General features: G+C 39.5%; 1 protein-coding gene across 1 annotated transcript in view; it reads left to right on the top strand.

Annotated features, from left to right (window-relative positions):
- The first annotated feature begins 560 nt into the window (after positions 1-560).
- Kbtbd12 (kelch repeat and BTB domain containing 12) overlaps positions 561-15,909 on the top strand; it is a 77,190-nt gene continuing 61,841 nt past the window's right edge. Inside the window, exons 1-3 of the mRNA XM_008828560.3 lie at positions 561-762; positions 8,417-9,598; positions 14,265-14,535. Of these exons, the coding sequence (XP_008826782.1) occupies positions 8,529-9,598; positions 14,265-14,535 (1,341 nt within the window). The 5' untranslated portion in view covers positions 561-762; positions 8,417-8,528. The remainder of the gene's footprint in view (positions 763-8,416; positions 9,599-14,264; positions 14,536-15,909) is intronic.

Here is a 15,909-nt window from a genome sequence, read left to right as displayed (position 1 = left end):
CCAGCAACCTTACCCATAGGCCATATTCTATGAGATTACACAGAGGGCTTGTAGGGAACTTTTCAGCTTTTAAAGATTAAATGAAATTTACTGAGATTTGTCACCTGGAAAGAAATGGTCTGATTTCCAAATTCTCTTTTAAAAGGCATCTTTCCACAGCTCCTGACAGAATATCGATGTCCCTAGCATGCTGCTTGGCGCGGGAAGACCTTTCCCAGGCACAGAACAACGCCCATCGGGGATGGGGGGAAGGTGTTTGCCTGAGGGCTGTGTTGGGGGGGGGGGGAGGAAGACCCTGCGCAGGCGCAGAACGCCCACGGGGTTTGGGGAGGGTTGTGGAGACTGACGAATTGGCGCGGGAAGACCTCGCGCAGGCGCAGACTGTGGCGCGTGGTCGGGCCGCTTCCCCGCGCCAAGCACCTGTTGCCTCGGGGTGCCCGCCAGCGCACTTCTTGTCCCGCAGGGCGTAATCTATCCCCTGCACCTCCTCGCGCCGTCTATTTATAGCGCTCGGCCGCCCCAGGCCATTTTGGGTAGTGCGGTGGGTCAGGCCCGCCCGCGTCCTCCCAACCCGCGTCCTCAGTCGCAGCTGCGGCGCGGGAGCAGGCGGCAGCTCTGTAAGTAGGGGCGACCCCGAGGGCCAGGCCTGTGACAGCCCGCAGCGCCTCCTTCCTGTCGCATGATCTCGGCAAAGCTGCCCTTCTGTAATGGCCCGGCTGATTAATTATTTTTCGTCCCCACTAGAGTATAAACGCCGTCGAGGTAAGGGCGCTCGCGTCTTCCTAAGAACCCACAGTGATGCTGAGCTTCGAGAAGGGTTCGGTTCGCTTAAATTCAATCAGCGCTGAATGTATCCCTGGACAGCTCTTTTAACTTTAAAGCCAGGAAAATAATTGCCTTGCATTTTCCCCACATGATTCTTAAGAGGAATTAATGAGCTATAATGCATATTAAAGCACTTTGGAAAGTATAAAGAGCTGAGAATTCAAAACATTGTGAACTCGCCAAAGGAAAGAAAAGAGAAAGCTTATTTGTCTTTATCATCCCAGTGACTCGTTATTACTTCCCTTGTGTCGGGGGATGAATTATTAGTATTAAGCAAATCGGGTCTTTTCCCACACCAGTAGGAAACTCAAGAGCACATTTAAGGTGATTAGGGGCGTTCAGAGCCATTTTCTACCAGCATGATAAATGGAGGATTTGGAAGAGCTGGTGATGCACAAACAAAATAGGTCAAGGGGATGTTACGGTGTAACGCAGGGGTCACAAACCTAAATGGCTGCAAAACATAAACAGGGAGAGAAGAGCAACAGAATGATAAATAATAGCTGACATGTCTTAGGGGTGGGCAGATGTGCCATCTTAGAGGCTGCAGCTGGCTTTCAGGTCCTGCACACTGTTATCACATAGGAATTGAGGGCCCATTGCTGCCATGTCTTCCATTTTCCTTCTATAGATGTTGGAATGTTTCGTTTTGCATGTTGAAGCTGATGCACGCTTCTGCTGGCTGTTCCCCAAAAATGAGGTGTCAATCTCAGAGGGCAGGTAATGGCTGTGAATTGATTTCAGGGTGGGAGTGAGAAGTAGATGTCATAATGCATCAAGCTATAGACAAGGGAATAACTGATGGGCAAGAGGGTAATAGTTTGAAGTATTAATGCATGACTCAAGCAAAAGAAAAATATTCAAGACTGGCATGTACATATAAGACTAAGGGGGGAAAACAAGGTTGTTATGAACTTCCAATTTAGAACTGAACAAAGCATTAATTTGATGGAACAAACCATACAGAGCAATCTTTATGTGCCAGGTATCACCATAGATATGATGAGAATAGGGAAGTGGAAAATACATAAAACCTTACCCTCAGTGTGCTTCATGAGGGAAGCATGTGCATGAATAAGTCACAGTAATGCAAGACCACTGTATACTGTCCAGCCAGGAGAGCAGGAAAGGGGCAGCTTCGCCAAGAAAGGGATATCTGAGCTGAATTTTGAAGAGCTGAACAGGGAAATAAGGATATTTATGATGCCGAGAATCATGTGTATACATTAGAATTGTTAGAAAAGATCAAAAACTAAAAGGAAGGATAATCCAAAAATGAGGCAGGAAGTGAAAGGAGGAGCCAGACTGTGAAGAGCCTGCAATGTCAGAATGAGAGGTAGTGAAAATAGAACTATGATCACTTTTTTAATGTGAGGTAATAATTTTCTACATGGTAATCACCAACTTACAAAAGGCATCCTCAATAAAGGGTTTTACTTTAAACAATAGAAATGGGACATTATTTTCTGTTGTAGTGTTGACAACACTTAGTTTGTTTCTTGGTTTGCCAACCAAAGTCTGTCGAAGGGAATTTTAGGAAAACTGTGGTTTTAGGAACCCTGTCCTATTCACTTCTCTGGTCTTCAGTTTGTCATAGATAAAAAATAAAGCTATGTATATGTATATACATGTATATTTTAAGGTTTATTTTTATTTATGTGTACATATATGTGCCTGCATGAGTTTATGTGTACCACATGTATACAGGTGCCTGCAGAGGCCAGAGGGCATCAGATCCCCTGGAACTGGGGTTATAAGTAGTTAGGAGCCACTATGTGGGTACTGGGTCCTCTAAAAAGCAGCAGGTACTCTTAACTGATGAGCCATCCCCTCCACTGCCCCCAAAACAAAGCTTTGATGTTAATCAACTTCATTATGATTAAAATATACTCAATGGACATTTTTATGGGAAAAAAAAAAACACCAGTTCTGAATCTAGTAACTTGTCCTGTCTCACAAGTCAGTGCTGGAGAAATTAACAAAGAAGGAGGACTATAGCTACAAGGTTTGAACGCAGTTGTCATTCAAACAAGATAGGAGGTTTCTGTATTTTCCAGTCACTCATAAGTTGGGCTGCCTACACTTTGAAATGTAAATTTACAATGTATGAAAATTCATAATGTATCTCTTACCTTTCTACATATGACGTATTTCAGATAATACATGGAGGTAGTTTACAACATGGGTAAGATTTTCAAAAGCTGTAATTAATATTAATACAGTCTTTTATTTTAAACATTGTATGCAGTATTCAAGATATGCAAAAGGGGATAAAAAATAATTAAGTGTGGATAGAGTCCTCACCATAGAGCTAGAGAAATTAAACAATTATACATTTGAAACTCCTTGTCAGCCTTCACCATTTGTCCCCCTTCTTCCTAACCTCCTAAAGGCAATCACTCTCCTCAGTTTGGTGACTATAACTACCCTTCATTTCTTCATAGTCCACTATAGTTGTGTAGGTCCTTACAAATGTATAGTCCTTAACCTTTTAACTTTGCTATTTCCAAACTTACAGAAAAAGCCCCAAAATACTATAAAACATATATAGTTTGCGAGATTCACCAATTGTTTATATTTACTTTACATAATTTACAATATTTACATAATTGTAAATATTATATTTATAATATATGGTCTACATTTACTGTATTAGTGTGTCATGCTGTATTATATATTTTAAACACATTAATGGTATGCATCATATATTTAACAGTCCTTTTCATCATCATGATGTTGATGTAAGTAGATCAAGCCTATTCATTTTTTCTGCTGTACAGTATTTTTTGAGTAAACATATTATAGTCTATCTGTTCTGTTAATGGAGTTTGTTGATTTCCAAATTTTCGCTTTTTATGTGTGCCATAGACAGTGCTGCTATGAATTTAAACCAGCTTAACTTCAGCTAAAGTTGGAGAAATTTCTTAGAAAAGAAGACTTAACCATGTTTCAATCATGATTCAGAAAAAGTAGCAACTGTAAAGATAATGTAAGGATGATAAAATCAAACATTGTAAAATCAAAACATTTGTGGCACAAAGAAATTGACATTTTTGCCCCACATTAAATTTATAGCAGCACATTTCTCAAAACTAAATATAATGGACATGGGTATAACTGCATTTGGGATTTGCAGAGTAATTAGGCTTTATTCTTGTGATTTATATTTATCTTTGCTACTCATTTTTCTCCATTATTATGGTACTATTATTATGAATGCACCAGTTCAGTCTTCTATAAATTGGAGCAGAGAATAGCTTCCCATTGGTTTCATTGAGAACATTGATACAATTCTGTTTTGCTGATGAAAGCAGAACGTACTCTCTGCCCTCATTATGAGAAAAAGTTGCTGTCAGCTCTCTTCATTTATGAGCTATGTCTGTACCCATAAGTGATTTTTATATGTCCCCAAATAATTTTGTTTGAAGAATGTTTATATGGGTATATCCTGCTTTAGCTCTACCAAGTAAATTTTATAGAGCAAATTACATTTTGTACATGTATAACCTTATTCAGTTCTCCCGACTATTATTTAATTCTCAACAGAAATCCCAGGTGAGGAAGCCAGAACTTAAGGAGGCCAAGAAGTATGTTTATATTACTGGATTGTAGTAGACATGGATTCAGACCCAGGTTTCAGTAACCCAAGTCCAGGTCCACATCCCTAACCTTTTAGCTCCTTTGCTGTGTCACTGTAATGGTAAAATCTATTTAGTGTACACTCGGTACTAAGGACTGAAATAACCACTTTATCTATATGCTTCATCCCCATTGTTCAGATGAAGAAACCAAGATTTAAGAAAGGTTAAATCGTTTAATGATTACAGCAAGTAAGCAGTTAGCCTGTGGCTCATATCCAAGGCTTTCTCACTTCAAATCTTCCATCTGCCACAACAATACCTTCAATACACCTTAAAGGTAAAGAAACAATGCTGAGAATATTTTTCAAGTGTGATGACTAATTTAACTTCCAGGCATTTTCAAGATTTCCATCAGCAAATTAATCTGATCTGTAAATCCAAAACTATTAGGATAACCTTCAGGCATCTATAAATAGCAATTAGAAGGAATAGATACTTAGCAAATGTGTCTATTTAAAACATTCATAGTAAATATTTCTTAAAAGTTTTTGAAGGTTATTTCTGTTTGAAAAAGTGCTTTTTGATATTTTTTCTAAGCCAGGAACTGCACCTCAGTACAGCATTTGTTCAAGAAATTGTTATGTATCTAGGAACAAACAGATGATCTTTTCAAAGCAGGACCCCTTGCCCCTCAAAACTCTTCAGTTGGATTTGGGAGGAGAAATGGAAATTAGAGAGACAGGAGAGTGTCCTGCTCATAATCAAGAGAGTGGGTTTATTTATAGCACTGGAGTGGCAATGGGCAACCTGCCACTTGTTTTTGCAAAGTCTGTGAGCTAAGAATGGGTGTCATAACTTTAAATGTCTCTTAAAAGTCAAAAGAAGAATAGTATTGCATTACAAATGAAAATAACCCACATGTAAAATATATGAAATTCAAACCTTAGTGTCCAAAATTCATTTTGCTGCAACAGTCATGCTCATTTGTTTGTGTTTTGTCTATGGCTGCTTTTGTGCCTTAAGAGCAAAGTTGAGTGCTTGTGATAGAGCCCAGATGGCCTGCAAAGCCTGACATATTTACCATCTAGCCTTAGTTCACTCAGTAGAAGGAGTAAGAGAATACAGACTTGAGGATCAGATGGAATTGTGTTCACGATTCAGTCCCTCCCCTGCATAATGCCATGGCCATTCTTTGAGACGCCAACAAAAAAGAGTAGCAGGTTTTTGTTTGTTTGTTTGTTTGTTTGTTTTGTTTTGTTTTGTTTTTTAGAGATGATCTCACTCTGTAGTTCCGACCAGCCTGGAATTCACTGTGTAGACCAGGCTGCCCACCAACTCACAGAGTAGCCTGCCTCTGTCTCTCTGACTCTGGAGTACTGGAATTAAAGGTGTGTGCCACCATGCCTGGCTTGTGATTGGTGCTTATGGAGGAATGAGCATGAGAGGTGATGGTTCTCTTTAACAGTATAACTGAAAAATGTAAGACTATAGCAGGTGATGTACATAATTACAGCTTTCTTGGGTGACCTTTTCTCAGCATTTCTGCATATGCCATTTATTTCTAGAAGTAAAGTTTTTTTTTATTACAAATAACAGCATTCCCAATTCAAACTAGCTTAAACTTTCTCAAAACTGGAAAATGTTGACATAAGGCCTGTTTGCAAATCCATTGCTCCAGATAATCTGCCTTATTCCCTGTGTTCTTTGTCTTGATGCTGGCTCACAGGGACATGGCGCAACAGTGTACAATACATGGATATCCCAGTCACAGAGCCAGAGCACCACTGTTTCAGCCAGCCTCTGGTGCCATGCCTGTCCCCAAGTCAGTCATAATAGTGAGGAATATAGGGAGTCATTCCTTCACCAGGAACACCCAAAGGAAGGCTTGTTGGACACTAAAGGAAGCCCAGCATCATCTACCATAAAACCTATAAGATATTACTTATGCCATGTTTATGAAAAAAAACAAGCATATGACCCAGGAGTTATTTCACTTTAACTTCCTGAAAGTAATGCAGCCTGTGTTTTTATTAAAATAGCCAAAAAGCACCAAAAAGTCTACCAGTTGTAGTTTGTCTCCTGCCTTACAGATGTGAAATCATAGAGTCCCCAGCATCTGAGTTCTGACATTACCAGGATCAGCAGTCTGGGAGCTGGCCAAGTACCTGCTGGTGTTACATCAGGGCATCCTATCTGGAAGTTGTATTTGGCCTTCTGGCATCATGAGCACTGATATTCTTTGAGGGATTCTCATTTATCAATACAGATAAAATAATAGGCATTTAAGAAAACCTTTATTTTCTTGTCAGAAGGCTTGGATTCTAGATAAAGGATATATACTCATTGGTAGAGAGTTTGCCTAACATGTGGATTCAATTCTTAGAATTAAACTGGGAAAGAAATTCTTACATTTTTTATGTCCAATATACAGCTGTCATGCATAAAGTGATATAATTACATCACTTGTCAAGAAGGCTATAGAATATGATTTTGGTTAGTCACTGTGTGTATAAGAGAGTTCTTAATGGCCCACAATTGGATACACTGTGTGTGTGTGTGTGTGTTTGAGAGAGAGAGAGAGAGAGACTCCATGTAGCCCAAACTGGCCTTAGTCTCAGAGATCTGCCTGCCTCTGCCTCCTGAGTGCTATATTAAGGGCTGTATTACTACACCTGACACCACAATTGGACATTATTTATAAACAAATGCAAAAAAAGAAAAAGATAAATCACAGGTTTACCTTTAACCAGATAGCCCTCTCCAAGAAAGTCAAGAGCTTAATGCCAGAATATCCAGAAAGGAGGGTCTGTGGCTATTTCAGGTAGCTTCCTAGATTGGATGCTACGTTACAAACTGTAGCATAGTGCTTCTTGGGTCTTTATAACTCTACAATTAAGCATCCTTGTCATGTGTGTCATGGAATGTCTAATTCTTTACAGGGCTATAGAAATTTGGAAAATTACCACTCATTATAACTGGAGAATGTTATGTTTCTGATGTTATAACTGCTACCCCTTTCTTAAAACTCAGCACTAACTCTGCAGCCATCAATATTTGTTCTCAGTGCCTGCAGCTTTGCAGCCAAGCCAGAACTAGAAAAGGATGCAGAGACTAGGATCCTCTCTTCAGAAGAGCTCCTGGCTCTGGGAATGACTTTCTTTAAATCAAAGCAGCTAATTAACTTCCTTGAAACCTCATGTTTGCATCGCCTGGGGAAGGCGAAGGTGACACCACCAGCTTAGAGACTTTTAATTAGACTAGGGCTTTTAAAGGCAAGAAGCAATTCAGTCTCTGCCACTGTGAAACAGGGAACAAAGAAAAGCTGGCCAAGGAGGGAGGACAGAGAAACTCAAAAGCTTCTATGCATTCTCTTAGTTAAGGGTGATTTAAGTGTTAGTTTAAAATATCATTAATTCTCAAATCAGCAGACATTGACTTCTGCTTTAAAGCTTGATAGAAATGAAATTCACATTACCAGCCCATTTGACTCATCTGTCACATAGCAAAATTTAATCTGAATTTTAGTGGACTTTTTTCAGGCATTCCACTTCCTAAGTGGCCCTAGTCATGGTTTTATAGATTGGTCATTATACATATATATGGCAAGTGTGTTATGGAGGGGTTATGTATAGCCTACACATAATACTGCATTTCTTTAGAAAGGATAGTAACTGATGACCCTGTACCCTCTACCTGTGGCCCAGTCTTGTTTGGTAACTAGAAATGGAATTGAAAAATGTGTTTATCTTTTTACTTCTTTCTTTGTTCATGCTGAGAAGACTTTCCACTCCTAGAAAAACCCCCACCAATGGTTAGAAAATATTGTGGTAGCAGTTAATAATTTATGATTTACACATCAAAGTCTTTTTGAGATACAAAGATAGTCGTCTTAAATTGCTCTGTTCGGAATGAATGATATTTATTTGCAAATACTTCTTAACACTAATACTACATATTTCAAACTAAAGAATTTTTTTCTTAGACAATACCTGCTTCTTTCTTGCCCTTAGGAACATTTCATGGCATCTCTGTTGATTTGTGAGTAATCAGAAATGCAAATAGCCCCTCAGGAATCAAGCTCAACTTAAAGAAGACTTATTTAGAAACTTTGAGGAGTGTATCATGGAGCACAAGATCGAGGGAAAGGAAGAATACCAACATAGCTTGAATTTACTGAACAAAATTAAGAACATGAAAGAATTAGCAGAAATGATTGATGTGGTGCTCATAGCAGAAGAGAAGAAGTTTCCTTGCCACAGACTAGTCCTTGCTGCATTTAGTCCTTATTTCAAAGCTATGTTCACCTGTGGACTACTCGAATGCTCTCAAAGGGAAGTCATACTCTATGACATCACAGCAGAAAGCGTGTCGGTGATACTAAATTACATGTATAGTGCAGCTTTGGAGATCAATCATGCCAACGTACAGACTGTAGCAATGGCTGCCTATTTTATGCAGATGGACGGAGTCTTTAGTACATGCCAAAAATATATGATGGACCACATGGATGCCTCCAATTGTGTAGGAATCTACTATTTTGCCAAACAGATTGGAGCAGAAGATTTATCTGATCAGTCAAAGAAGTACTTATATCAGCATTTTGCCGAGGTGAGCTTACATGAAGAAATACTGGACATTGAGGTGCACCAATTTCTGACACTTATTAAATCTGATGACCTGAATATATCCAGAGAGGAGAGCATTCTGGATTTGGTTCTGAGATGGGTAAATCATAATCAAGAATTGCGCACAGAGCATCTCGTTGAGCTTTTGAAGCAAGTCAGATTGGAACTTATCAATCCTTCCTTCTTAAGACAGGCCCTAAAAAGGAACACGATGCTTCTTTGTGATGCAGGCTGCATTGACATCATTCAGAATGCATTCAAAGCTATCAAGACACCCCAGCAGCACTCCCTAAACCTTCGCTATGGCATGGAGACCACCAGTCTTCTGCTTTGCATTGGCAACAACTCTTCTGGAATCAGATCGCGGCACAGGAACTACGGAGATGCCAGTTTTTGTTACGATCCGGTCGCACAGAAGACCTATTTTATTTCATCCCCCAAGTACGGGGAGGGTTTAGGAACAGTGTGCACTGGGGTTGTCACAGAAAATAATACTATAATTGTAGCTGGAGAAGCAACTGCCTCTAGACTCTCTAGACAAAAAAACAAGAATATTGAGATCTATAGGTTTGTATCAAGTAGCAGGGTTTTTTTGTATTTCTTTTTAATCTTGTTTGGAGATTAGTAGTAGTAGAAGTACTGCTGAGTGGTCACATCTTGAATCATGGACAGTCAAAATTCCACTGCAAGTCTCATAAATAATATACAGAACGTAATTGTGTGTATCCAGAAGTATGCATACAACACACATATATAACATTTGTAGTGAAGTTATCCACATTTAATTTTTTTCTCTTGTTTTTGTTGTTGTTGTTGTTGAGCTGGTTTGGGGCAATGTTGGGGATCACACTCATGGCTTTGGCCATGTCAGGCAAGTACTTTACCACTGAGTTACATCTCTAGCCTGCCTTTCCCCTTAATTGTTAAGATATAATTGAATTTGTGTAAGTTAAATGTGTCTGTATTATGATGCAATTGTATTTTTCACTCTTAGCCTTCATTATCTATATAATAAGACATAACACATTTGCTTTGTTTTTAAAGTCCTTGATGTAACCTGCAACGATAAGAAAAGTTTTTAATGTAAATTCTCTTAAATTGATTTTTAGTTATTGTTTGGTTTAGTTATTTATTATTTAGTTTATTACTCAGAGTAGTAGTTAATTTTTCTTTAGATAGGGTCTTATGTATCTTAAGATATGTATTTGAGGGTGACCTTGAATTTCTGATCCTCCTGCCTCCTCATTTCAAGATCTGAGATTATAGGCATGTGCCACCATGTCCAGTTTACGCAGAGCTAGGGATTGAACCCAGGGCTTCCTGCAGACTAGGCAAACTCTATACCAACTGAGCAAGATAGGGTCTTGCTATGGAATCCAAACTGGCCTCAAATTCCTATTGCCTTCATCTTCATGCGTGCTGGGATTTAAGCTTGTGATGCCATACCTGGCTAGTTCCTTTTTCCTTAACCAGGAAGTTTTCCTTCTGTGTCCTTAATCTGTAAATCTTTCATAAACCTTTAGTATTTAAAGAACATTTGTAGCCTAAGAATGCTTCAGTTCTATAACTATAGTGAGAGGAATAAGAAGCCTGCTAAGACTTACTATGTTGCCTGTATCTTGTTTGTGAAAACACATTTACTTTATTATCTATTTGGCAAGTAGTTGTGAGTGCTTAGTGTTTAAATCTAACCGGGTGAGTATGAATATGTGCATAGAATGAATACTAAAAGTAAAACTTTGCTTCAGGGTCTGCCCCTGCCCCTCTCAGTTCCCTCTTGCCAGGTTTATTCAGTTTTTAGTCAGAATGTGATTCTTTGTGACAGTGACGATGAGGCAAAGAAAGAATTAAGAGATCTGTTATTTGTCCATGGCCTATTAGCATTACTTATCTGTTCTGAGCCATATTCCTGTTCCTTTTCCCACAGCTAAAGTTTAAGGAACGTGTCTAATGTCCCCTGATAATGAGTAGGGAGGGAGTATGAAACCCTGGATGAGTAACCCGGACCCACACCCATGTGGTGGCAGAGCCTGACACAAGCTCAGTAGTAGCAGCCTTCCTCAGCATCCTAAGTAGACTTCAGAGTGGATGTCAAGGAGGAGCTTTGACTTCCTGGAACAGTTCTTGCAATTCTGCTCATTATTGTGACACATGCTTTGGGCTGGTGCCCTTCTATCTTGGGGCCTTAAAGAACCTTAAGTCCTTTAGCGATCTCTTTTCTTCCTCACGAAAACAGTCTACACATCTCCCATTAGAAATTATTTTTAATAAATATCAGCCGTGTCAATTTGTTTTTCTGTTCTGAGACTCGAACATCTTTTGTCTTCACTCTTTGAGAGCCCCCTTCCCTTTCTTGGAGCAATGTCTAGCTACATAGTCCATCATTTCCTGTTTACCTATCTTGAACTCAGCCGGGTTCCCATCACATTTCTCCAAATTAGGGTGAAAGTTATCAATTTCTTTCACCTTTCCCTTCAATATGAAATTGTCAGCAAGGCAAGTAGTAAAATTATCAGAAGCACTGCTTTAAACTTAGATGAGCCACACTTCCTCTCAAGATCAGTCACTGGGTTGGACTCTAGAAGACACTGAGAGCCCATCTATCTCTTACGATCCTTTTCTCCTAGCATCACTGCAAGTCACTTGGGTGCCAGTTTTGTGATAGATGTGGGACATGAATTTTCCTATGGTATATTCCTGTAATATTATTTTTATAATTATTTTTATAATTCTATTATTATTTCCTACCCTTTGATCTTTGTCCAGATGCTCTTCTGTCTGCTGCACTATATAGTTCATAGGTCTTCTTGACTTGAAATAGGAAGTGGGCTAGCAGTATGGTGGTCAGTCATGTCTTTTCACAGAGATGCACCTCTCTGTCCCCTTCCTTTATCTCCCCAACTTTGGCATATGAAATAATTGAGAATGTAAGTAGCATCTTTAAACCATCAACCTGAATGCTTTTGTCACTGTTATTTTCCATTATGTTATATTCACTTTTCTCAGTCATTAGTTTTCTACTTTTAGCTGAACATTTTATTTTGCCATTTTCAGTTCTAAATGTTACAACAGAATCAGATTGGCAAGTCAACAGAAAACATATTTCCAAACCTTTATGGGACAAATTTCACTCTATCCTGTTTTCTTAAACTATGCCTCAGAAAACCAAATCCCATTTTTCAGTTCTATATATATATTTATTCAGTTAGCTTTTCTTCAGTGAACCCAACACATAGACACATAATTCCCCTTGGTCCTTGAAAACCCATGAGATTAGTATGGGTTCTCTGGGGAATGTAAGAGTTGGCCCATGTAGTATAATTAGTAGTGAGTAAAACCAGGCATGGTGATGCACACCTTTAATCCCAGCACTTGGGGAGCAGAGGCAGGCAGATCCTCTGAGTTTGAGGCCAGCCTGGTCTATATAATGAGTTCCATGCCAACTAGGGCTACAGGGAGCCCTTTTTTGAATGCAAAGAAAAAGAGGTAGTGAAAATAGTCCTTGTGATTCCAGAGACTCTGGCTTCCTTTCTATAATTGCATAGAAGACATACACTGAAAGGTTTGATAAATCTGTGCATTCAACTTATAAGCCACACATGCCTCTGTGGAAGGAACATGCCTCCCAACTTCCCTGTCAATCCTGAAGCAGAATGTTCTCTGGGGAATGTGAGAGTTGGCCCAGAACAAGTGGGAGAAACTCTGATTAGATGACTAACTGTCAAATGTTCCTTAAAAATTGTACTCGGCACAAAACACACATAAGTCCTTTGTTCTAATTCTTGTTTCCAAACAAAGTATTTTTTCTTATTTTCTATGTTCCTGAGTTTTGTGGTTTTGTTCCAGGTATACTTCTCTAGGTTTTCCTGGGACATTAATTTTACATATTTTATCCCACTACCTATCCCCGTATTTCTGACTTTCTGAGACCATGTATCTCAAATCATGACTGGAAAAAAAATAGACTTACCAGCCAAGCAAACCTATAACCCACCACCTAGGAAGCTGAGGTAGGAGGATGGTAAATGTTAGGCCAAGATGAACTACATAATGAGATTTTATCTTAAAGTGGGCTGGAGAAATGGCTCAGCAGTTAAGAGCATTGGCTGCTCTTGCAGAGGACTTGGGTTCAGTTCCCAGCACCTACATGAGAGCAAACAACCGTCTCCAGTTCCAAGGAATCCAACACCCTTTCTGGCCCCCATGGGTACACACAGGTGCCCTTAACGTACATACAGACAAAAAACACATAAAATAATTTTTTTAAAAAAAGACGTCAATATCCTGAGGCAAGACTGGACGGTCATGAACTGGTGCATGGTATACTGAATGACTATAATGTGCTATCCAGCCAGTTACTGTGCCTGCCTCCAGAAGGCATTGAGAGACCATCTATCCAATGATCCATATCCCCAAGACTTCTTAGACAGATATGACTATTCATGGAGAAAATTACCCAAATTTCTATAGCTAGTAGATTAAAATATGTTAAATGCCCAGGAGACATCTGCAGATGGGTTTTTATACAGTGCTCTTGACCCAATTTTAAACCAGTTAGACCTACAACTTAAAATTCTAAGCCAGGCGTGATGGTGCACGCCTGTAGCCCCAGCACTTGGGAGGCAGAGGCAGGCAGATCTCTGTGAGTTCAAGGCCAGCCTGGTCTACATAGTGAGTTCCAGGCCAAGTGGGGCTACAGGGAGACCCTATTTCAAAAAGACCAAAAATTTAAAAAAAATGCTACCTGGCCTTTCCAGTTAAACATTCTGAATTGAGATATTTCCAGATTCTCTGCCTTAAAAACATGATTTCTTTAATGTTGTATTAAAATGGTTGTTACCTAAAGAATCAAGCAGTTTTATATTTATATATCTTCATTTATTCGTGTTAAAATTAAAAATGGCTTGTTGAAAGGCTTTCTTATCATTAGTTTTCTTACCCAGAATTAGGAAATATTAAAGACTAGTCCTAGACAATGTGTGTTCTTCCCATACATCTATTTTTCCTATAATTTTCCAGGGAGATGTGTTTTGTTTCAGCATATTACATGTTCCCCATTGATCCTTAGGAAAAAATAAAGCGAATCTATACAACTATCTTGTGTTAATTATTTTTTTTACCTCCAATTAGAAGAGCTAGGTCACATTGTTTTGTGTTGGAAAAGGAACTTCAGTTTCTTGGGTGAGTGTTTCCATGGTAACTCTAACCTGCTTCTCTCTCTGTTAACTTACAGGTATCATGATAGAGGAAACCAGTTTTGGGAAAAGTTATGCACAGCTGAATTTCGAGAGCTGTATGCTCTGGGCAGTATCCATAATGACCTCTATGTTATAGGAGGACAGATGAAAATTAAAAACCAGTACCTTATTACAAACTGTGTTGATAAGTACTCCATAGATCGAGACAGCTGGAAACGGGTCTCTTCCCTTCCACTGCAGCTGGCCTGTCATGCTGTAGTGACAGTGAGCAATAAACTGTATGTCATCGGAGGCTGGACCCCTCAGGTTAAGAAATTTCTTGCATACCTAACTGGCATGGCTGTGCTAAGTCTGGCTCTGTTGAAAATTGTAGCAGTTGTTGAATACTAAAAGATTATTACATTTTGATAAATGTTTTTTACTCCATAAAATACGAAGTGAAGGTTTGAAAGTGTCAGAGCAATTTTGGAAAGTAGATTTTAAAGTGTTATTTATAGATATGGGTGTGTTTAGTATTTTTGCTATAATATGAATTTTACAATCCTTCCTCTGCTGGCTGAGCAGGAAAGATCCCTGTGCCGGGGGAACCTGTAAGGAACATGTGAGTAGGCAACAGCTGGACCCTCATCCCAGTCCTGCCTGTCTGATAGTTGTGTGACTTGCAACAGTCACCTGTAGGCCTTTTCCACATTTAAGATGTTTCAGTCAGTAAAGTGCTTCTTGTGTAAACATGAGGAAGGACCTAAGTTTGATCCCCAAAACCCATGTAAAAGCCAGGTGCAATGGCCATGCCTATAATCCCAGTGCTAAAGAGACCAAGACAAGGAGGCTGTGCTGGCCAACCATTCTAGCCAATTGGTAAGCTGCAAATTTGGTGAGATGCTGTGTCTCAAACAGCTCCTGAAGACAACACTTGAGCTTGACCACTGGCTTCCACATATACACATGCACACATATATGTGTACCCATATTCACCATGAAGACTCACACACATAAAGCTTCTCACAATCAGTAAAAAAAAAAAACAGAATATTGCTTTTGTGATGGCATGATCATTCCCAAGAAGGTATGTTGTAACTGTAAACACTGCATGTCCTTGCTGGACCCCAGCAGATGGGAAAACCAGAATACTATGGATACTGAAGCCCAGCAAAAATATGACAAGCCCAAACTGAGAAGTCAGCAGTGTGACCACAGTGGCCCTGTGCCCTTCTTTTGAGGGCCTGTTGGGCCATTGGCACCCACAGCAGTGCCTTTCCAACGGCCCTCTGCCCTGGCCTTTTGTCTTCTTTTTTAAAATTTATTCTTATTTTATGCGTACAGTGTTTTGGCTGTATGTATGTAAGTGGGTATGTAATACTGGGTGTGCAATGCCCACCAAGGCCAGAAAAGGATGATATATCTTCTGGAACTGGAGCTAAGGATGGTTATTAGCCACCGTATGGGTGCTGGGGGCTGAATCCAGGTCCTCTAGAAGAACAACCAGTGCTCTTAACCCCTGAGCCATCTCTCCAGCCCCAGCCTGCCTTCTTAGTAAGAATTACTCTCACTCCTTGGCTGTCCCCATGACATAAATTTAATTTTGCCTATGTTTTTTCTTGTTTCTTCTGATTTGCTTCATGATAAAATTCATGCTTTTACATTCCCTTCATGAGCGTGGAAAACTTCACACTTAACACA

The sequence above is a fragment of the Nannospalax galili genome, unplaced genomic scaffold (genome assembly GCF_000622305.1).
Source record: "Nannospalax galili isolate Female #2095 unplaced genomic scaffold, S.galili_v1.0 scaffold332, whole genome shotgun sequence".
NCBI lineage: Eukaryota > Metazoa > Chordata > Mammalia > Rodentia > Spalacidae > Nannospalax > Nannospalax galili.
This window is presented reverse-complemented; position numbering and strand designations above follow the sequence as displayed.